General features: G+C 38.3%; 3 protein-coding genes across 5 annotated transcripts in view; 1 reads left to right on the top strand and 2 right to left on the bottom strand.

Annotated features, from left to right (window-relative positions):
* LOC126369485 (uncharacterized) overlaps positions 1 to 13,877 on the bottom strand; it is a 36,772-nt gene extending 22,895 nt beyond the window's left edge. For all 3 annotated transcript variants that reach the window (XR_007566719.1, XM_050013918.1, XM_050013919.1), the window contains exons 1-2: positions 12,299 to 13,877; positions 2,761 to 2,884 (exon numbers count right to left, since the gene is read on the bottom strand). Coding sequence is in view for 2 of the 3 variants with exons in the window: in XM_050013918.1 (XP_049869875.1) it covers positions 2,761 to 2,884; positions 12,299 to 13,290 (1,116 nt within the window). In the remaining variant the exon portion in view is untranslated. The remainder of the gene's footprint in view (positions 1 to 2,760; positions 2,885 to 12,298) is intronic.
* A 2,784-nt stretch (positions 13,878 to 16,661) lies between these two features.
* On the top strand, positions 16,662 to 18,402 carry LOC126369520 (U3 small nucleolar RNA-associated protein 18 homolog). The gene is made up of 2 exons (XM_050013998.1): positions 16,662 to 16,803; positions 17,102 to 18,402. The coding sequence occupies exons 1-2, from the start codon at positions 16,763 to 16,765 to the stop codon at positions 18,378 to 18,380; spliced, it is 1,320 nt and encodes a 439-aa protein (XP_049869955.1). The 5' UTR covers positions 16,662 to 16,762; the 3' UTR covers positions 18,381 to 18,402.
* Positions 18,403 to 18,534: 132 nt separating this feature from the next.
* On the bottom strand, positions 18,535 to 23,680 carry LOC126369525 (dnaJ homolog subfamily A member 1). Its single transcript, XM_050014006.1, has 8 exons — positions 23,524 to 23,680; positions 22,870 to 23,077; positions 22,136 to 22,383; positions 21,733 to 21,891; positions 20,563 to 20,718; positions 20,053 to 20,224; positions 19,795 to 19,922; positions 18,535 to 19,550 (listed from the first exon to the last, which is right to left on the bottom strand). The coding sequence occupies exons 2-8, from the start codon at positions 23,066 to 23,068 to the stop codon at positions 19,401 to 19,403; spliced, it is 1,212 nt and encodes a 403-aa protein (XP_049869963.1). The 5' UTR covers positions 23,069 to 23,077; positions 23,524 to 23,680; the 3' UTR covers positions 18,535 to 19,400.
* Positions 23,681 to 23,726: the final 46 nt, after the last annotated feature.

The following is a 23,726-nucleotide window of genomic DNA, read 5'->3' as shown; positions in this document are numbered from 1 at the left end:
ATTACTGATTTATGGGCTATGTTAGATAATTAATACTGAAAGCCGGCGCTCGCCTGAACGAACTTAGGAAGAGTGCGCGTATAAGCGTGGTTGCAGGCACGTATTTAGATTCAATGGCTGAAGGGATAATCTTTCTCACAAAATCCCTTCAAAAAACTTGGCTTTTAATATGTGCCTTTTGTAAGGCATGGTACGGTTATGCCAAGGAAGATAAGCGTCATGTAAATAAAATTGAGGGAAACCAACTTAAACCTAGGCTAAATATAATACTAATTCAATTAAGTCTATTTTAGGAAACAGATGTGGTAGTTTGAGTTCAATAATCATTGAGTTCAAGGACCCGAATCCAGTTCTAGATCCATCCCTGTCTGGGCGTAATTAGCAGGTCTTGAACGGGGCGCGGATCTGCCCGATGCCGATGCTCCATCCCTTTATTTGTAAACTCGGGAAAATAGTTGCCGAGTTATTATTAGATTTCATACACGTGTTGGTAGTCATTAATTAATAGAGGTATGTTATGTTTACCGCGCTCAAACACTCATCCCACATTAGACTCATGAACCTTGTATTGACTTAATAAGAATTTAATATGCTGACACGAGCGTTTACATTTCTGAAATGAATCTTTAACTATAATGAGTCTCTCTTTAATAATCCATATGAGTGAATCAAAATAAATGAGTTCCTAACAGTCGAAGCCTTACAACAACATACCTTAATCAATAGATCATTAAAGGTGGTATTAATAAACTAATTTCTGCTGAGACTGCCCTCAAGATCATGCTCAAGTCCATGTTTTTATATAAGAACTGTCACATTGACATGATCTTGAGGGCAGTCTCGAAGCTGAGATTAGTTTATTAATACCACCCTTAGACAAGTAAATGATAATCTCTGCTACAAGGAAATCTTACAGATATAGGTATCACAAGTTGAGCCATTATGCTTACGGTTTTGCCGTGAAAAACTATTTGTATCACTGCAAACACAAACAGCAGCAATGGAAAAACCAATTATGATGATACATACCGCAAATTCCAACAATTTTCAACAATTTTGTTTGCATTTGACAAACTGCCGCTATCTGTTTCACTCCGATATATGTGGAAAATGCTATCACGAAGATTACCTATTCCAATTACCAAAACGTCTCGCCCACGAATGGTCCATTAAAGGTTGAAGCGTGGGCGAACTAATAATCCCGGTTATATTCCCGAGTCGCGTTGATATTTATAAAAGGAACTAAGGATATTTGCGCTTCTCAATATAGCGATGGAGACAAGATTAAATTTTTGTTGGACACAAAGTTTTGTTCGGGGATTTACTACGACATTCCAAGAAAATAATGTTTAAAATCGATAATTACTTTCCAAGTTGTAGAGTTTTTGTAATAACAGACACTGAAGAACCGAATAGTTAGATCTCCTTTCTCATATTGTGTTCAATTTAATTTAACGTCTATAAAATTTGTGTTTCAATATGGTACTCTTTAATTCATATGGATATACCAGGTCCAAACACAAACCTGCAGCCACCTTTAGTATCCTTTGAGACACGTTGCAGTTCCAGGTACGGAAAATTTTGCAACAGGACACAGAATTTCGTATTTTTGTTGGAGAATATGCATTGCCAATATTTGTCCGAAGAGTATATAATAATGTATAATGTAAATAGTGTAGACAGGAATCAGAGGGCTATAATAACTCGCGTTTATAGTCCGGCCGACGTATCAAGGTGGCTGCGACGTGGTAATTGGGCCAATTATTAATGTCGCGGCTTTGCTTCTGTGCAGTCAGTCCCTTCACTCGTTCATTTTGCAACATTCATCATAATTTATAAATATATCTTTGATGTGAGCTGGTATTATTCGAAGCCATAGTCATTTGTGCTTACGATTTTATAGGATAACTAGCAAACTAAGTCTAGAATGAATCCTATTGTGTATTGCTAACCCATGAGTTTATACCTACTAGGAGTTTCTATAACAACGCAACTATCTAAAAATAGCTATGTAAAATGATAGGTAATATTTGTACGTACGGCAGTTGTTCTTACGACCATAAGCTACTTAAATAATAAGTCCTTTAAAATGCGACTACAACTTTTTGTAAGTAGGTAAGATACTCAATAACTGCACAGAAAAAGACGAAAAAATTAAGTGTTTTTTTTTTTCTTGTCTGCTTATTTGTAGTTCTTAGTGTAGTGGTAATGGTAATGGTGGTCGAACGCTCACCTTGCATTCTAAAGTCGCAGGTTCAAATCTCGCAATGGACTCTATTATAACTTCAACTTTTTCGTGCCCAAGAAAATGTGCCAAGACTGGGCATAATGTAAAGATTAAAGAGAAATAAATGTATGTTTTTTTTTCTTCATTATTTTATTATGCTCATATGAATTGTATAGAATAAATATTAATACCAACATTAAGTTGGCTTACGACTCACAAATATGTTTTTCGTAAACAATATTGTCTTGAGAATGGTTCCTCTTTTTGTCGATATAGCGCTATAAACATTCGCAAATGGATATAAATGACACATTTGCGCTTGGAGAGACAGTCAACGAGACGTAAAAAGTTTTTACGCAGCTCCACAACCGGCTGCGATCGGATCGTTCCCAGAGCAGAAAAAGTGGCGCGTCCACAGTCTACAAACATTCCTTTACGTCGATGAATTGCTTTGCGGAATGCACCGGACACTTGGCGGAACTTGTTGCCCGCTAATAAAATTAAGACAATAAAAAATAATTACGACTACCTACCTTAGGATCAAAGTTGAAAGTGATCTCCGGTCGCAGGGGGCAAGGCAGCCCACATTTACACGTCCCCGCCGTCTGCAGGTACTCCCTCAGTTGTGGCAAAGTGCTTAGCGCCGTACCACTAGGGCTGAAACAACAATACACCTTGATTAGTTTAAAGTAATTGCCCACTTCGAGGCAAACCTTCAATTTGATAATATTACCCTTTAGCTTAACATTGAATACACACATGTTAACATGCGGTTGCTATACCAACATACTCGTCGGTTTCGATTGCGAAACGACGTTATTATACCGACACAACGTTGTACAACGCAGTGTTTACTCGCGGGGTAAATTAAAGCACATGAGAGTGACTGCCAGTAGGTAATAAATAAACTGTTCGCTGACTGCCGGGGCGCGGGGCAGTGATTCGTGTAAACGATTGAAAATATATTTGCTGTAAAGCGGACGATGCAAAAGCTTCTAGTCAAGCGTGAGCGGGGAGGCCGGGCGGTCTAATCACGCGGCTAACTGACTGCGGCCCGGTCAATCGATATTTAATTTCTAGACCCCATTACCTCACGTGGTTGCATCTCAATAATGTTCAAAGCCGACCCAGGAATCACAAATGAAAACTTTGATTTTCGAATAACACTAGAACGCTTTTGAAACGTACATAATTATTTTTGCAACGATGCTTTTTGCAAGGATGTGGACTTAAAACTCGTCATGCATTTACAGCAGACTGTGTCATTTAAGTAAGATAGCATCCACGCAACATGCCTTAATGGGCTATTAAGAACAATTTGCAAACAACACAATCCGTTTTACGATGACAGCACAGAGCATGCCTTGCTGGCATTATTACACCTCTTATTCGCTTTACAAACAGCCTCTTTCATAAACGCTCCACATGATAATTCACGGTGATTGTTCACGGTCTGGTAGACCTGGCAAAGGTAAGCCGCGACCGCAAAAAGATTTTTGTTTACTCGCTTTTTTATTCATGTGTGGAATCTGCGGCTTTGACCGTGCAGAGGGGTGGGTCGAGGGAGTGCGCGGTGAAATTCGCTTTTTGCAATCGCATGCAGTGTTTGGGGGAGCACAGTGCACGCAGTCAGCTGCCGATAATTACTCAACACGCGAACTCTTTCGCACCTTGCCCACGTAACTATCCTGTTACCGCAGTTCAATAAAGTAGTAGTTATTTATTACCTTCGAACGAAAATGGAACCAATGAGAAATATAACAGGTTTCATAATAACAATGGCTAACATGTATTTTATTGAAATAATTTGCATTTCGGAACAAGTTACAAGCGCTGTCGTGAGTTGGGTAAGCGCCTCCATTTAGACGGGGTTATAAGTAGGGGAGAGCATTACAGAAGGGGAATTTGGGATGACAAGTCCTTCGTCACGAGACTTCGAAGAATTGTTGATGTAACCTGTCAACCTGCCTCACAGGGATTTATTTACAGTCACGGGCGTTATTCGCAATAATCGAGATCGTAAGTCAAAAGGTTTTGAAACATGTGTCACTAAATATTGTTCCAAGAACACATAAAAAGAAACTGCGAGTCTATGTAGCCTTGAAAAAGTGACTAATCAACTGCGCGGCATTTTATCGAGTTTATCCTTGTTCACAGCCATGTAATGAAAAATCTCTTGATACTTTTAATATAGTATGTCGTTTGCTAAGATATTATTGAAAATATTGTCTCACCCTACGTCGTCTACAGAAGCTATAGCTTACGAGCTATAGCTTCTTGAATACGTTCCACAGAGCACAAAACGTTGTCAGTAACAGGAGGGTCGTCGTCTCAATAAATCTACTACACAGTATCTGTGCAATGTTAATACTAAACGGGAATGTGTAGACACCAGTACTGGTCCGGCTACCTATAGTGATTGATCTCATTTCCTTAGTGATCGCAGGCGGAGCACAGTATAATGGGTGAAATATTCTGGCAGCGAGCCAACGTGCGCTGCCATACAAAATGACGAGCTTGTTCTATTGAGAAATTGTATTACATCTATCCGAAGTGTAGAATTAATAGTGAAACCAACGTACCGACGTAAATACAGCGGTCAAATCAATTTGAAAGTATAATACGTTACATAATAATAAGTAGGTAAGACTGTAAAAGACAATATTGCGTATTCATTAAAGTCAATAATGTGACAACGACATTATCAGTATGAAGGGTGAACCCCGATGTTACGGGGCCGATAACAAGTTGAGTCACGGAAGGGTTTCCCTGCGTGACTCACTGCACAGACCTACAACAAACTATAATAACTACCACTTACAAGTTTAAACTTGTGGTTTTCTCAATTTACTGTTCATTTGTTTATTTAATGTATAAAATTGTGGTTGGTTTTCCTTTTCATTGCATCATTTATCTTCAGGTCTTTTTTTTAAAACATTAGCAGAAATGTACATACAAACATACATGAACTCACGCCTATCTCCCACCGGGGTAAACAGAGACTATGGAATTCCATTTGCTTCGATCCTGACACACTTCTCTTGCTTGCGTCACATTCATCAATTGTTTCATACACGCACGCCGGTTCAGAGTAGATCGTACTGAACCTTTTCAGAGGACATCTCCAATTTGGTCATGTACGTCCTTCTAGGTCTACGTCTTACACAACTTCCTCATTTCTACGGTATTAATCCAACTTTCGTGCTTCTTCTGCCGTACCCAACATTCACTATCGTACTTCAGTGCAGCATAGAGACAAGTATTGCATTGTGAACAGCCATACAACCATCTTGAAATGCATAGGCTACTAACAACTGCACGCATTGCCTCATTCATTGAATTGTCCAATTTTACTCTCCTTTATCATCACATTTACCATCCCTTGTAAACATAGAAATGTCCAGTTTAGCTTTTATTGCTTTTTGGTATTTCCAGAAATGGTTAACAACACAATTTGAATGACAGAAGATTCACTCACGATTATGATGTGACAGTTGTGTACATAATTAAACGAATAATAACAAAAACCTCGTTAACAGGTGAATAACAAGCACTATAACATGCTCAATTGTTTACCCTCTGGCAACATAGACGGCTCACGTCACTACCGATTCCCCTTTTAACAAAATGAGCCGTACGGGGTAAACAGAGAAATTGGATATCGCGTCAAACACTTCCCTTCTGACTCGTGTAAGGCTTGTTCTCCACCCCTCCGAGCTTAAATGATTTATTTTCAACAAGCCGGTATTTCGTTTGTTCCAACAATTTTGCTACACAACCTGCGAAAAACTTTAAATTATTCTAAGAGTTTGTATTTTTGTAATATCATTAAAGGCATAACATTTGAACCCTACGAATAGAGCATCCCTATTAGGAATGTCCATAAATTAGGTAAATTACACATTAATCTCACTTTCATTACTTTATATAGCCTTATTCAGGGACATAAATTATGACGAAGTGTTGTCCCCACGCAATTCAATAAAGAGTCAAACAAGAGCGGCCAACTTTGAACGCGATTGATTTTACATAACCCGTTGACGACCAGAATAGTTGAACTCTTTTAAAGTTAAAAACTCCCGTCTTGCAACGTAAAATGGAGTCGCGAGGGAAACATGGGGGTTCATTTGAGATGGCCGGTGTTTATATCGATGCGTCGGTTAAACGCGCGAGCTACAAATTGAGCTTTTATTTATTCATGTGAGGGGAACGAGGTTGATATGGGTCGGGGTCGCTCGATAAAGGACACTCTCAGCCTACCCGCCGCCCATCAAAGGATTCTAAGAGACCCACGTCATTGTTTCGCTAAAATATCAATCGCCAGATGTTTCAATTCCAGTAACGGTGGAATTTGGATAATCTTCGCCAGCATTATTTTCGTGGAGAATGTAAAATTTTAAGTAACTGCTAAAAAATCTGTAATGCACAGGTTCCGCATTATTATAATTTAAGTCAACTAGTCGATTAAAAAACTTGAATTACCTAGCATTGAACATGTTCGTAATGAACTAATTAATCTATGAAGATTTGACCTTTTGTCTACCTACACTACTTGTATACAAAGAAAATGTCATATCATTTTAGCAGCTATTATTTAACGTGAGCTTACTTTCATTTGCATCGAATTAATTCATGTCAGATATTATTAGCGCTCGATATAAAGAGCTTATGTTTGTTAAAAACTTGTTAAGCATCCAGTTAGTGGGCTGATGCAGTGGCAGGCAGGTGAATGGCCGCGCCAGGCACGCGATCTACGCGTTACCTTCACTGATTTGCTAGCGTTCCATTGGTCGTATTGAGACGAGAACTAAACGAATAAGGTCAACCTCCAACAATGCGTTTATTTGAGAACTGTCCTTTACAACTCTTTTAAGGAAACCAACATTGCCGCTCACGTAACTCCAACCAACATAAAATATATTTCATATACAATAGTTCACCAATCAATCTTTACTATACTACTGTGGAATTTTGTAAGTTGCGCAAGACATTTTTTCAAAGGTATTGCCACTTTATTGCGAGCTCTATGATTCTAATTTTAATAAGTGGCGAGCATAATAATTTTAAGAGATCTGATGGATATTGTCATTAGTCAAGATAAATAAAACAAACTGGCTAACAGCAAAAGGCGAGTAAAATGTCGTCCAGTCAAGTTCAGTGTTCAGGTTCGCGGGGAACACCTGCCACCGCCGAGCGCTCGTCGCCGCCGCCGCGCAAGTAAGTAAATAAATTCACTTGAATACGATGTGTAACGCTGCCTAGTTTTTACACATCGATCCCCTTGCTACGCTTCTGTGGGAACGATTGAGCACACACGTTTCATTTTGCCCGTCTGGAGCCCATGTGAGCAACGCATCCGGCGAACTACTTACAAGGGTTGGTGCCTTGACATCGCTGTTTATTTATCAGCCTATGTTAAATACAGCATCAAATTAATAACCATTCCACACGCAGCGCATAATAAGCTTTCTTTACAATATACGATTGTATATTGTAGTTTGCGTCAAGTATACTTTTCCGGCCATTATATGAGAGCATAATAAATAATCGTTAGCGATGCAGTACGAGTTACTGAAGGCATAATAGTGTTGTATGTGTAATAAATAAACAAGCATGTGTAATAAAGTATGTTGCAAAAACTGGGTCTACATAGTAATATATCGGGAGGATAATCAAACAATCCGGATTTAGCCTCGCAATTAACAGAAGGGAGACTAATGGCCGTATCATAGAGGTTAAATTGGTTTATTTGTTGTTGAGACGAGCTCTCCACCCAGTGCCGGCGGTGTGCCTCATTAATGGAGCAATAAAAAATGTTCGACTCAGCTTACGTAATCCGTATTATTTCCGCGTCGATGCGGCGGCTGAGGTCGCCGTATGATCGTGTCTTTAAACGCCATTTGTAGGTATTATCAGAGGAATTAACCCATAAAACTAACTCAATTTAATATATCTACACCAATTTCCACATTTTACCAGTTAACGCACAATGTAATAAGATGGACTTGATCTTTTAAAATATTTTTGTTGTATTTTTTAAACGAGGCAAGAGCAAGACTACCCGTCCCGTGTTGCAACTCTTGCAACACGAGAGAAAGAATGGGACTGACTATTTTTACACGGGCACCGCACGGCATATTATCAATTTAACGGCATTCCATAAAACGCTGAGCATAAAAAGAAAGGCAATTACTGTGTACGTAAGTAATTAGTACCTTAAACTATATTACTTGAACATAAGACAAGCCTGCATATCTGTAAAGATAAGTGGCAGCTGACAACGATGCGGCTATGGACCGAAAACGATGGACTAATAAGCGAGTGTTAAAGAATTTAATTGCACCTTTTGTTCGCCCGAGGGTCGGCTACCTTAAAAGGTATAAGTGGCCACAACTTTTTCACTGCCTGCTCTTGAAAATGTAGCATTACCGAAGTTGTAGCTTTAAGTGCTTGATAGACATACAAACACCCCGAATGAAATAAAATAAATATTAACAATTTACTACTCTTAATACCTACTAGACCTACTTTATAATCGCTGTCAGTTATTACTAAACTCTAGATAGAATCTGTGTATTATTTTACCACTCGGATATTAAAATATGGTATGCATCAATTTATACGTGTATTGAAAATGTCTTTTGCAGTTTTGTTTTGTGGCCAGAATATTATATTTCACAATGGCCATTCATCACGGGCGAAGCTGTAAATCTCAAATTAGGGACATTGTAAAGTTTTACGAACTCGACTCGACGACCTCAGGTAGTTCATATTTCTCTTAGAAACACAAAAAGATAAAAGCCACTTCTCGTTTATGACGTAACAAAAGGACTATCTTCTAATTTAGATAAAACCTACTGTTAATAATAACTGTAGTCAGTAAAATCGACGTTTGTCAAATGACTACGTAAGAACATTTTTATTAGAGTTTTTGTGTAATATATCAGCTAATCTTATAGCCTTAACAAAACCTATTCAAAACGCCGGTCTTTTTGTTTGAATTCCTTTAGAATTTCACACGGCGGGTGGCGACAAACTCGTATGGTCAATTGTGGGGCCTGCAAAGAAAGTCGGAACGAATTGAAAATCGGATCAGCACCGGGTGACGCCCATCGAATCAGTCGAAACAATCGCCGAGCTCAATACTCGCTGGAAGAAAGACGATCTAACATTGTACAACTCATCACAAAAGAGGCCAGAGAAAACCCACTGCGTTTGTAAATGCGAAAGTCGCTTTATGCCGCGTGCGTTGGAAGCCGTAAATCTGTTGACCAATGGTCAGTCCTGCAAGTGGCCGTCTACTCACACCCTATTTCTTTGTTATCGGTCAGCTGTGCTTTTGAAATAACACCCTAACATGTTACAAAAGAATGAAGCCCATAAATTATCATTGTTCTGTGACTTGGGAAACTCTTTTGTATTCTCGAACCTTTTTAAACAGCCTGTTTACGTTCCAGAATGCATAGGTATTCCTTCCCGAATTATTATATTAACTTATGAAGTCCACCATGCTGCTTCACTGAAGATTGCAAAGCAGCTTAAGGTACACAGAAGCCGCCTCAGGATTTGAACCTCTCACGCCCGATTTCAAGCCAGACTACTAACTTGCGACATATTATTAACGATGCATGTCAATGTTCGACACGTAGGTAGGTATAGTATGACTAGTAATTAATTTCGTTTTCACCATTTTAATTGAATTGAAAATGAAGACATTGTGGTAAAACTTCTCTTCTTTAATCTCATGAAATTACGAAAAAGCTTAGATTAAAGTCGCTAAAAATCTTGTAAACGTAGGTACATTATGTAGTTTTCAAACGGGAAGCCCGTGTAGCCTGCCTGTGCTAGCTCCTCAAATATCTACGTATATGTTTCTATAACTATGCGTGAGATTATATCACATAGTTCAGTAAATTAAATTTAGAAAGCGTCTAAGCAAGTTAATTTACAGGAACAGGAACAGAGACGGTTGAATGGCGGGTGTATAATAGCGAAGGGCCATTACCGCCCAAGGTGCGTGAGTTACAGTATTGTTCGGTTTAGGCATTGTACTGCCAATGACAGATAAGAGCCTCGTAATGAGAACAAGCGACCCACAATGGAATCTCCCGGTCGCGCTCGCGTTCCTGCCGTTAATACACATTAACGATACCATAAAAACACCGTTATAGGTTACAGAAACCAATCTTTAAGGAACAAAGCTAACAATCATTAAATGTGCATTGTTTGAATCCTTTACTGAGTGAGAGAGATCGTTTTATGGATTACTGATTGCTGGTTTTGACTTTAGAAATTATGCAGTTATCATACTTATTATGTGTGTTTTCCTCTAGAAAAGGCGAAAAACGAAAGGCCTGTTTGGGGCAAAAATAATCATAAAATTTTAAATAGTGGTGTATCTAAATAAAATACAAGATGGTGTATCGAGTCTCTGGTTAGATAGCGCATATCTCCAGTTGCACGAGGCGTACAGCTGCCCGACTGGTTTGTCCACTTGCTAGGGATTGATTTAACGTTAACGCACGATCCGCGCTCCCTCGCCGCCATTTACGCGCGGTACTTCATTATCTCTTAAATATCTTGACCATTTGATTAGTACAACCATTTTCCGATTCACTAAACAATGTAGGGCCTAGTTATTCACTTGAATGAATAATTCAACTAATAAATATTACGATATTTCTTCAGTCAGCCGTAAAAGTGGCTTCTGCCTAGTTACAATTACCCATTTAGAGTTAATAATTTCTATAATTATCTTTATACTTGATGTTGCGTATTGTTGACCGATCACGTCCATAATGAATGAGACTGCTGAGGAATAAAACTTCAGATAATTTGTAAAATAAATAACTAGTAACAAAGAACTTAATATACTTTTTTGAATAACAAGACCATGTATTTTTATGACTGGCAAGATAGTAGAATTTACTGCATGTAACAAAGTAACTAATTAAATGATCATCTCATATAGGTAAGCTTTATTGCTACAAACAGACACAACTCACTCCCTCCCTAAAAGGGTGAGCAGAGTCACAAACCACAAGATGTCAACTTGAACTGGCAGCCACATACTGCAGGACATGTTAAGCAGCTAAATCATACAATCCTTTTCTTAACTCGCAATTCAAAAGTAACTCCAGCATTTATAAATATTCACTTATACCAGAGATTGTGAAAAGTTTTTAGAATTATTAGTTTGTCCTAATTAATTTTCGAAATGTTTGAAATGGGCTCGGGCTATGCTTGAAATAGTTGTTGCATGTTCTTTAATAATACTTAAGTATATTTAAATTTATGCGAGAAAAAGTATGTAATATCTGAAAGTTAGACTGAAACTGGCAATGGGACAGGCCAGGAGACAGATTTTAAGCCTTTAACAAGGAACTTTAGAAAAATGTACTTTAATTCTTCATTGATATCACAATGTTGTTATTTAAAGTACATTTAGATGATATAATTCATTGCAAAAAATTACAACATATAAAATAAAAAAAAACAATTTCAAATTGATTGCTGCACGAGTCCTCTTATCGTAGAATTGCCCATCTGTCATATTAATCATGTTTCCTGTAACCCAAATATATGTAATAATAATAGTATTAGGTAGGATTGTTCTATTGATGAGGTGTTATCAGGCCTGTTAATACTACTATAGGCATGTTAAGTATCATTATACCTCGCCTATTATAAATAGGCTATTATAATTGTGGTAGTCATAAGATCAATAAAATACATAAGTATATTATAATGTCAATAGAAATACAGTTTAAATATGTGTAGAATGCAAAACTAAAGTTGGTACAATAGTGTTATAAGTATATATAGAGATAGCACTGAGTTAGTCAAATACTTTGTGTACCTATATTGTGTTGTAAAATTCATATTAATAGTTGCTAGCTACCTATATTAATATTTATGCAGGAAACTTTAGTTATTTTTTACCTGAATGAAACTTAAGTTAGGATAAGTTATAAATAAGTAATATTTACACTTATTGTTGAAATTGTATGATTGTACATTATGAGCTGTTTTTAATGAGTGTGTAGGTATATAGGTAGAAACCATACATACCTAACATAAAGAACTGAAGATCCGCTCACAATTCTTCTCCAACCTAGGGGCACTATTATAGTCTGTGGAGAATCACTCTGTGCAGTTCTAGAAGCAAGGTCTGGAGCCTCTGCTGAATGAGGCAGCACAGAAGAAGGCAGCACGGCCAGCACCACACCATCAGCTGTGCGTACTAACTGCGGCCCACTGCCATTGTCTCCTTCACTCACTACCCCCCGACTCACTCCAACTTGCTGATTCAGTATACTGATACTCTGATTCACTATAGACTGATGTGACACACTTTGTTCTAAAAACTGATAGTTCACGTAACTTTTCCCTACTGATAAATCTTTCTCACTACAGCTAGTTCCTTCACTCTGCACTGTACAACTTTCAAATTGATTTTGACCTTGCTGGAGAGTAATGGATTGCATTGATGGCATAATATTATCAGATACAGGACCGTTACATCTCGCTTGATATGTTGATGGGTCTCCTGTATCCGTAGGGATTCTATAGGTCTCTATATTACCATATTCAGTGCCAAACTGATTAGAACAATCTCTTTTAACATTAGCCAGCCGATCATTCACTTTATTTTCTTCAATCTTTATTGTAGTTTCTTTGAGAAATTGTTGTGAAACTGGAAAAAACTCACTTCTTTGCACTACAGTGTTATCCGTAGGGCCAAATGCACCAAGTTTACTGTCGTTATCATTAAAGGACTTGTAAAAAATGGTATTAGGTAAGTTCCTTTGATCATTTTGTTCAATTTGTGTTCGGTAGACAGTGTTTCTAGGGAGGGACAGGTGTTGTGTCGAGTTATCGTGCAAGAAGAGTGCGTCCAGCGGCTGCACGGGTGCTGCGCTGAGCGGCACGGGCGGAGGCGGCGGCGGCGGCGCCTCGGAACCCGCGGCGCCGGGCTCTAGCTGGCGCGGGTCCGCCACGTACACCAGCACGCGCGGCGCGCCCGCTCGCGTCGCGGCCACACTCGCGGGCTTGCCGGACATCGCTCACACACATTACACTCAACATGCGCCAGCTGCTCACTAGCTGAGTGCAAGACGCGATCCGACAGCACAGGCGGGTCCTGCTCGACACCACGCATCGCTTTCTCCGCGATCATAGCTCGACACCCTCACTCCGAAACCCACTCGTTGCACCATCCTCGGCTGTACACTTTTTATGTACAGATGTCATGAATCGCTAATAGTTTTATGAAGGGCTAAGCGAACGCGGGGTTTTATAGTTTTATGGCGGTGCTCCTTTCGGACCCATTGTAAATTTTATGGCATCTCACAGTAAAATAGGTAGCCAGTTTTTTATCCCGACTACTGTTATTCTTTTATGATCCTGATTGACACAAACACTTTCGAGGATGTTAAAAAGGTCACAGCCTAAAAAGGGTTCACTTCATCTTACTCGCTCAACAGTTACACAAAAAGTCACAAAATCCATTTTTGACATGGAAATAACGTTGAACGTTGCAATGTCTGTCTTTAGACTCCAAGGGAAAAACAATTTTTTTGCGCTCCAAAGAATCAGAATGCTTACGAAGCGAAACGAAACACAGCGAATAACGAATGAAAGAAGTCGAGTCGACAAGACAAGATAGATAAACGAACGAACGAAACTATAGGTGCTTGCTACATACAATTCTACATCCTTCTTTGTTTTCGCATCAGAACCGCCAAGAGAGAAAAAGAGATAGATCAACAAATTTTGCGACCTCTATCACTACATACATGAACTAAATTGCTAACTGTTTTATCGACACAATGCTACCAACCCAAATGATGCGGAAAACTATTTTGTAGGATAGTAACACAGGGACTTGCTTTGTTTGACATTGGTTTGACAGCTTGTGCTTTTTTATAGCATTGGATACGCAATTTATTTATCCCACTTATTTCAACACATGTGTCATGACGATGAGTCACGATTCTAAATATGGAATGTCACAAGTAGCAACACCGAAACGGAAGCCCGCTAATTTTTCTATCAGTAAGTGAATCTTGTCTATGTCTTAAGTCTTGTCTTGACAAGCTAGTTTTCTAAGAAAGTAGTTACCAAAGCTACGTAGTGGTGATATAACTCCCTTTTATTATTCTGACTATAATTTTACTAACGATGATGCCAAATTCTGTTTGATAACTTGTGTTTAAAATGGCCGGCCGACAATGCGACTTGTAAAGATAGATGAGTACACTTTAGGGGCATCAATAAGTAATGCCCACAATTAAAGACGTTGTCTGTATGCATAGCTTGCAATTGTAGAAGCCTTCCTTGGCTACCTTTGTCCAAATGAGTAGCCCGCAATCGAAGAAGTATTTCTTGGCCAGGTTGCATTGCATCTAAGAGTATGGTGCACCAATGCCAAACCTGAGAAGTACTGAGGTTATGAGTGGTAATAACTAAGGGCTAAAGTAACATTATTATACATCAATGACTGAGGGTGATAACCAGCGCTTAATCTCGTTCTTATTATAATCAGTGTAGTTAATTTATTTGAGTGTTAACACTATGCTAAGTATGATAAGTTATGATAATCTTACCAATGTAGAGGCCTTTTTGGCCACGTAAGTGCTGGCGTGCACACTGTTGTAGAGGCCTTCTTGGCCACGTAAGTGCTGGCGGGCACACCGTTGAATAGGTCTTCCTTGACCACCTAAGTGCTGGCGGGCACACCGTTGAAGAGGTCTTCCTTGACCACCTAAGTGCTGGCGGGCACACCGTTGAAGAGGTCTTCCTTGACCACCTAAGTGCTGGCGGGCACACCGTTGAAGAGGTCTTCCTTGACCACCTAAGTGCTGGCGGGCACACCGTTGAAGAGGTCTTCCTTGACCACCTAAGTGCTGGCGGGCACACCGTTGAATAGGTCTTCCTTGACCACCTAAGTGCTGGCGGGCACACCGTTGAATAGGTCTTCCTTGACCACCTAAGTGCTGGCGGGCACACCGTTGAAGAGGTCTTCCTTGACCACCTAAGTGCTGGCGGGCACACTGATGAATAGGGCCTTCTTGGCCACCCAAGTGCTGGCGGGCACACTGATGAATAGGGCCTTCTTGGCCACCCAAGTGCTGGCGGGCACACTGATGAATAGGGCTTTCTTGGCCACCCAAGTGCTGGCATGCACACTAATGAATAAGTCTTACTTGGTTACTTAAGTGCTGATAAGCACACCATTGAAAGGGTCATGTATAAAAGGGCAATTAACTGACATAAAGTAAAACCTGAGAGTAATGAATAAGATCACATACGCTGGTGTTCAGCCAGAGAGTCATTAAGAGAGATAAGCTTACATTCTGCAGGGTGATGTGTCACCAAGTAGGTGGTAGTTGTATCGCCAATCAGTAGTTCATTTATGTTTATTAACTTGCAGATGGAGAAGTAATCCGTATCCATGAGGTGAAAGGAAGTGTGCGTCAAGCTAGCGGCCTCAAAAAAAAAATGGGCACGAAAAAATAATTTGACCATACCAAAAAATAGTACTCTTATTGAAAAAAATAGTACCTGTTGTAAAAAAAATAGTACCATCACGGTTCTGGATTTATAGCCATGTTTTATTGCACTTGCTAGCTTGACGGTGAGCGAAATTTGGCGAGAGTTAACGACAAGGTCTTTCGCTTTGATTTAAACGCCAAAAAATAGTACCGAAATAGTACTCACCCCCTGCAAAATACCGAAAGTAGTACTTCAACGGTTCCAAAGTTATAAAGGCAGTTCTTTGATCCCGCTAGCTTGACGTTTTGAAAATACCTATTATCTGGGGAACGCTTGCATACTTCAGTATGTAACTAATGTCAATAAACTCGTATGAAATAGTACTCCCTACCATCATAATTTGGACCTGATTCTCTTTGTAGAAATATGTCAAAAAGTCATTATAACCTAAAAGTAGCAAAAGTAGCAGCGTTAAACCCATAGACATAGAAAGTTAAACCCTTAAAAGGGCTTTTTGGCGGGAAACGGGACAGTTGCTTTCTTCATTGAATAATCTAAATAATTAATACGAAGTGGTGTTTTGTTGTTAATGATCGCATTAATTTAGTCGGAAGACATTCGCGAGTGTTATTATATCTGAGTATTCAATAAACAAAGTGTATCTGCCTATTTTCGATTCGTGACAAGAAGCCGCTTCATAACTCGAAAGTTTATGCGGACTTTTGAGTTAATTCGTTTGGGGTTCGGAGTATTAGCCTACTCCGAGGGTGGGGGCTTAGGTTTCATCATCATCACCTTTCATCATTTCATTAATCATCAAGAAAAAAAAATACGTAAGACATGGCTGTATGGGCATAGTTCTCTTTGCCTTACCCTTCCGGGAAAACCACAAAAAAAAACCCTTAAAAAAAAAAGAACTGTCACTAGTGCCCTGTGCTTTGCCCTGTGCCATTGCCATTATTTTGGATCGACACATGTGAATTAGAGGCTGTGTTTTATTCGATTGTTTTGTCGTTAATTTACTATTTTTTTTATAAAATGAAGCGAAAAGGTTCCAACTTAGATGAAGAAGAATCTAGGTTAGTTTAGTAGTAGTTAGTTAGTTTCGATGTGAGAAGTGCTGAGGTTATGATATGAATATGAATGGTGATAATTAGCGCCCAAAGATAATATTATTCAATAGCAATTTCAACCTGAGAAGTACTGAGGTTATGAGTGGTAATAACTAAGGGCTAAAGTAACATTATTATACATCAATGACTGAGGGTGATAACCAGCGCTTAATCTCGTTCTTATTATAATCAGTGTAGTTAATTTATTTGAGTGTTAACACTATGCTAAGTATGATAAGTTATGATAAATCTTACGATGTTTCAGGTTGTCGCAATTACTATTTAACAAATCGAAGGACCTTGTAGAAAAATTGAAACACAATGACATCAAATTGGAGACGTGTGACAAGAAGCCTGCCTGGGTTGATGACGATGATGTTGACTTCCGAGCTGATATTATACCAAACACCAAGAGCAAAGAGTCATACTCAGACAAACTCAAGCAGAAGTACGAGACATTGGTAGGAACACCAAATTGGGCTAAGCTCAATCAAAAAATAAAAACCGAAGATGAAGACGACGAAATTTTGAGATCAGTAGGACATTTGCACAAAAAAAAGAAGTCTGCTTTTCTTTCAAAAGATTATCTTGAACTTAAAACTTTTCCTAAAATCAATTCTGAAACTGGTAATGAAGGGCCTATAATATCTTGTGTTGAATTCCATCCCAAAATGAGTGTGGCTCTTGTTGCTGGTTCATCTGGAATAGTTTCGTTATTTTCTATTGGTGGTGATGTTAATGACAAACTCCATAGCTTCAAACTAAAACATTTTAAGGTAACAGCTACCAATTTCACCCCTGAGGGCTCAGAAGCATTTATAGCGTCAAAAACAAATCACAGTTACTGCATATACAACCTTGTTAAAGCTGAGCCTACATTAGTGCAACTGCCTCAGATTGTAAAGAAACCAATTATTTTCCAAATGTCTAGCGATGGAAAATATATAGCAACAAGTGCTGGGTATGATGAAGTATACATAATATGTACAGAATCTAGAGAACTATTGAGAACATTGAAACATGGTAGTAATGTTGAAGCTGTTGCTTTTAGTTCCAACTGTGACCAGCTGTATAGTTATGGCATCCAAGGTGAAGTTAGTATTTGGGATTTGTCAACCTTTCGTGTTGTGAAGAAATATTACGACCATGGTTGTGTAAGAGCATCCTGTATAACAGCCAGCCCTTGTGGAAGACTGCTTGCGACAGGCAGCGGAGAGGGTATTGTTAATGTCTATGAAACTTCAAATATTACTACTTCAGAGCCAGTACCAATCAAAACAATCTCCAACTTAACAACAAAAATTACAAGCCTACGGTTTAATGCTACAACAGAAATATTAGCAGCTGCATCAGGATTCTACCCCAATGCGGTGAAGCTCGTGCACATTCCATCTTATCATGTGTTTGCAAACTTCCCCAAACCCTCGTTCAACTTGTATCAAGTAGACACTGTTAATTTCTCTCCAAACAGTGGATTCATGGCCCTGGGCAATAACAAAGGCTGTGCATATTTATATAGGCTTAAGTATTATAAGAATTACTAATAAAATGAGTTATAACTGAGAATTAACTGTTTCTCTATAGTTGGTCCCCTTTTGGTTTAATTGTATTGGGTTCTTTATTGGTATTTGTAACATTGTGCTCTAAAGTTCTAAAGATCCCCATCTAGCAAGAGGGTATTTCAATGAAACAACAAAGTATTGTAAGACAAAACAGTTTATTGCTGGTAATATATTTAATAGTTAATCTGAAAACTATGGAGTACATTAAAGCTTATGTATCATCCCAATATATCAATGGTGAGAAACAAAAAATCATCTAAAATGCATATCATCACAATTATATTTCGGTTACAATGTCAGATCAACTAAAAATTAAGAAATCTTACATTCAAATTCTCCTTTTGCTACATTGTCCGGTTTGGAGTGTTTTGCAAATTATATGAAAGTTTAAATTATCTAAATGAAAAGATAATATTAATTATTATAAGTTACAATGAACTACAAGACATTATCCTATCAACCAATGGACTTAGGTGTAATCCTACCTAAAACCTGCTACATGCCTTTTAGTACATAAGAATTAAATGGAATATTTTTAGACACAATTTTCGACAGTAAGTTTTTAAGCTCTCAAAACAAGAACCTAGTCAAATAGGATGCATAAATTCACTAATAGATATTTCAAAAGAAAAGAAAGGCTAAACTAGCAGTTACATAATTAGTTTAATCACCAACCAAATACTGCAAATTTACAACTGATTGAAATAATAACAATTTTGCACAAGAATATAGCAAACATTAGCAAGAATATAGCAAACATGCAGATGTATACACAGAGTCATATATATCACACTAGTCCATACTGAGAGACTATTTCGCGTACTTTGGGTTTTTTATTGAGTAGGTGTATAAATCTGCAAGAATGAATAAGTGAATAAATAAGCAGTTTGAAAATAAAAGACGACATATCCCATAGATTCAATCGCAAATGATGTCTTGTGTTATTATTTCAACCAGAGAATTGGAGTTTGGATTGTGCCCGTGTAACGGAAGAGTGCTGCCTTAGCTAGTTGCGCACTGCACGCGGTTCATGCTGGGGTGGTCGTCGTCTTCCTCATACGCGTTTCCTTGGTGCGCCCGCCGTCTCCGCGCCTCTTGCTCGGGATCTAAGTCCACCAGGTGACACTCTTCAGCCAATTCGGGTATCTCGATCTAATTAAAAAAACGATAATTAATATACTTCAAGGAAACAGCTGAAGTTCATTAGCAAGGGTTTCAAAACAAGTTTTTTTCGAATGAAGACCAGTGATGTTTCTGGATTAAATGCGCATTAGCCTTGAAGGGGCTGCCCACGCTCCCTACACCTGACGCTACTCTATGACGCAAAAAATAGCATTGGCGTATACATAATATAAATAGTATTAACATAATAATGTGTTGAATATATGCGACTTACCCTCGGCCGAGGCGGCAAGCAGTTCTCCAATGCGGGAATGACTTCAGGTGGAATGTGACTTGGGAAATTAACTAGGAACTGTATGATGAGTTGACCTTTTTCAAATGGATTCTTATACATTGGCATACCTGAAATATACAAATTAGTTTATTTACATTTCGTGATTTCTTATTACTAGCTTGATACTGAACAATTTATTTATTTATTAAAGTACATTCATATGCTAATTAGTAGATAGAGATGATTTGCATTGCATACCTTCATTGAGTACACACTTGACGTCACCATGCTTGGTGACCTCTCCAGGTAAAACAGTTATCACAATGTCTCTGTCATCTAGGGTTCTGATCACTTTCTGGAAGCCACAAAGTGCCTCTACCAACTCAATGTTCAGTCGTATGATGAGATCATTGCGCGAACGTTTGAACACCTAAAAACAGAGGTAATATTATAAAATAAAATATGAAACATTTCAGTGAAGCTGTAGAGATAAGGTATGTATACTTATACATATGTCTAGTAATAGTTTCCCTCGGGTGACGCGTACGCTACGCATTGTAGATATATTGTTTACGAGTCTCCAAGGCGCGTAACGTTGTAACCTGCATGTCTTATAACACTTATAAGTCGCATTACAATTCGTTTTTCAAAGGTTCATTTTTACGAGCAATAAAATATGAAAATCGCGTGCAAATGCTAATATTCCCGAGGTCCAAATAAATTGATATTTTGCACTGGTGATGTAAATGTTTAGAAATAATAACTTACGTCATGCTCCTTCTCGTCTAGTACAATAATTAGATCGCCAGGTTCCATCTCCGGCTCCTGATCACCCTCGCCGCTGAACACAATCTTCTGGCCATCAGTCATGCCCTTGTCTACATGCACTTCTAGTATCTTACGGTCACGTACAGTCTTACGGCCCTGGAATGTGCGAATTGTTAGTTAGTGGACTTAGCAGGAACTGAAGAATTTAACAAAAGTGGACCTACCAAGTGCAAAAAAGTTAAAAACTAATACCCGACTACAGAAAAAACACGCCTAAAAGAAAATAAGTAACAGAAACAAGAAAATAAGTAAGTATATTTCTCTCCAATTCTTCCGAATATGTAGGTACATACAGACGCTTCCAGAGACACCACATGTGTTAAATTCTGATAGGTGGTTTAGAAGTTAGGTTGTAACAGACATGCATACACACGACACATACATAGTGGTCAAATACATAACCCGCCTTTTTTGCACCTTCGCAGTCCCGTAAGAATAGATTCAAACACAATCCAAGAATAGATTCAAAAGAAACAATTTTGAATATCCTGTTTTATAAATATTTGATTGCGGTTACGTGGTATCAATCGACGTCATCTATCACATTATCGCCCACAAAAATGTCGCAAGCAATTTCGTCGTCACGTAAGCTATTACAATACGATTATTCCGCGTCCGTACTAAATATGTTACATTCATAATGAATAAAATTAGACTTCCATGATAAAGAGTTTGGAAACTGGTATATCAGATCAGTGGGTCTTATCAATCAATCTTAATTTCATAATATCAAAACACCAAATTCATAGAGCCTAGTTATCAGTGTCTATTACACTTTCTTATGCAAGATTTAGGGCCTGCGTACACAACGGGGTGGGTGGGTTGGTCTTTTTCTTGGCGAAACAAGCAAAAAAGAGCGCGTAGCCAGCGGCACCGCCATATGTGTTAGCAGTGTACTAATTACCGCTGTTCTATAGTTCGCAGCTAAAATGTCCTACCCCGTACCGTCATCTGCACAGGCCCTTTTAGTGCAACTCAAAAAAGCAGCAACTATAATGGTTATTATAATTGCAGAAAAAAGTAAAACAAAGTAACTCTTAACCTTAAGACTTGTGCTAAAATATAATAATCTCAGTTCAATTTTATAGAAAAACAGATCAAAGTAAATACCTGGCAAACTTTGCACCGGTCCTTGGGGTCAATGATCTCACGTTGTCCTCTGCACTCACTGCAGACAGTCTGGATCTGCTGGATCATACCCGGAGCCAGCTGTTGAATCTGCACCTGCATGCCTGTGCCACGGCATGTGGGACACGTCTGCACTGCACCCTGGGGCAAGAATATTGGTTAGTCAGTTTCCATTTGGAGTTTAAGCATGATGAAAAATGGCATTCCATCATTTAATTTAACATTGTAATCCTGAGTGTAAAGAAGATAAAAATTACACAGATTGAGGAGTAATTAATTACTGAAGACAAACCAAAAAAGTATAAAAATGTTAACTGCACCAGAGTGATGATAATTTTGAAAATAATTAAGGTATCAAAGTACAATTTAGGTAAAAAAGACATACTTTCTTGCCACCTCTGCCTTCACATTTCTCACAAATGACATTCTTCTGAAGAGCAAGCTTCCGTACTGCACCACGGTAGAGTTCTTCAAGAGTGACAGACAGCTGGTGAATCACATCCTTGCCCTTCCGCTCACGCCCACGACGTCGCCCCCCACTAAATCCTCCACCGAAGAACATGTCGAACAGATCCATAGGAGACGAGAAGCCGCTGGAGCCTGCACCACCCTCTTTAAGCGCCTGTTCACCACCTAATCATTTCCATATTTAATTATATGTGCAATAGAAAGATAGAGAAAAGTCATTTTACAATATCAATAATATCAGTATTAGGTTAACCAGCACAAGATTTTTCAAATTTACCTACATGACAAGGAGAAATTTAAATGTGTTTGAAAGACAAGCTGTACAAAATTATACACATGCATAATACCATATTCAATTAAAATTTTGTATACATGAGGGAAGTAAAGTTGGTGGAAAATTTAAACATGCTCCTCAACAGTAAGGAAACAAAACTGTGTGAGGGTATCTATATTTTCACAAATTACTGCAGATACCTACATACCAATTACCATAATGAATTAGGTATCTTAAACTTTCACATTAAATTTCTACATAAATTATATTAGTTAGATTCTATTGTTCTCAATGTCTATGATAAATAATCAACTATGAACTGACAGAGCTAGAAAAATAACTATTTACAGCAAAAATTAAGAAAAAAGTATACCCACCTTGGTCATAAATTCTTCTTTTATCTGGGTTAGAGAGGACTTCATAGGCCTGTGAAATCTGCTTGAACCTTTCGCCTTCATTTGGGTTTTTGTCAGGGTGGTACTTTAGAGCAAGCTTTCTGTATGCTTTCTTCAATTCATCTGTTGTGCAGGTGGGCTTCACACCAAGAATGTCATAAAATGTGGTTTCCTTCACCATTTTTGCAACCTGTTGTAAATTATAATAACCTCTTTTGATCAGTAGAACAATGCGTTTACAAAATGAAGCTGTCAATGCAATATATTGTAAGGTGTTCAAGTTGCATCAGACAAGAGTTCAACAATTTATTTTGATCAATAATAGTCTGGCAATAGTTCAATAAGATTCTTAACCAATAATATAATAATATGCTTGGCATAATGCGACATGCTCAAAAATCAATTGGTTTCAGGAGAGGTTATTATTTACGGTAATTATGCGTCAGTGACCCTGGCGTAGCATTTATATTTTCTAATGTTATACTGAATATCAGTGAATAATAAATAATCAATACAATCACGATACTAGAAAGATCTAGTCACTTAGTAACACGAGGAAACAAAAATGCAGCATTGTCTTTAGTACACAGTCATAATCCTTTCGATTTATTTTTCATAGTTACGGTAGAAACTTACCTGTTCTTAAAAATCCACACGAATATAATCAGTAAATATAAATAAGAAAACTCCAGAAATACAATTTCACGAACACACAAAATCGCTTGGATACGGTTGTCTCACACGAGAAATGAATGACGTTTGACTTGCTCGCTCACCATCCCCACGAACCAGTCGATATCAAAACTGGATTTTCGAGAAAATTCTACAAAATCCATGAC

The sequence above is a fragment of the Pectinophora gossypiella genome, chromosome 9 (genome assembly GCF_024362695.1).
Source record: "Pectinophora gossypiella chromosome 9, ilPecGoss1.1, whole genome shotgun sequence".
NCBI lineage: Eukaryota > Metazoa > Arthropoda > Insecta > Lepidoptera > Gelechiidae > Pectinophora > Pectinophora gossypiella.
Note: the sequence above shows the minus strand (reverse complement) of the source record. Positions and strands in the feature narration are given on the sequence as shown.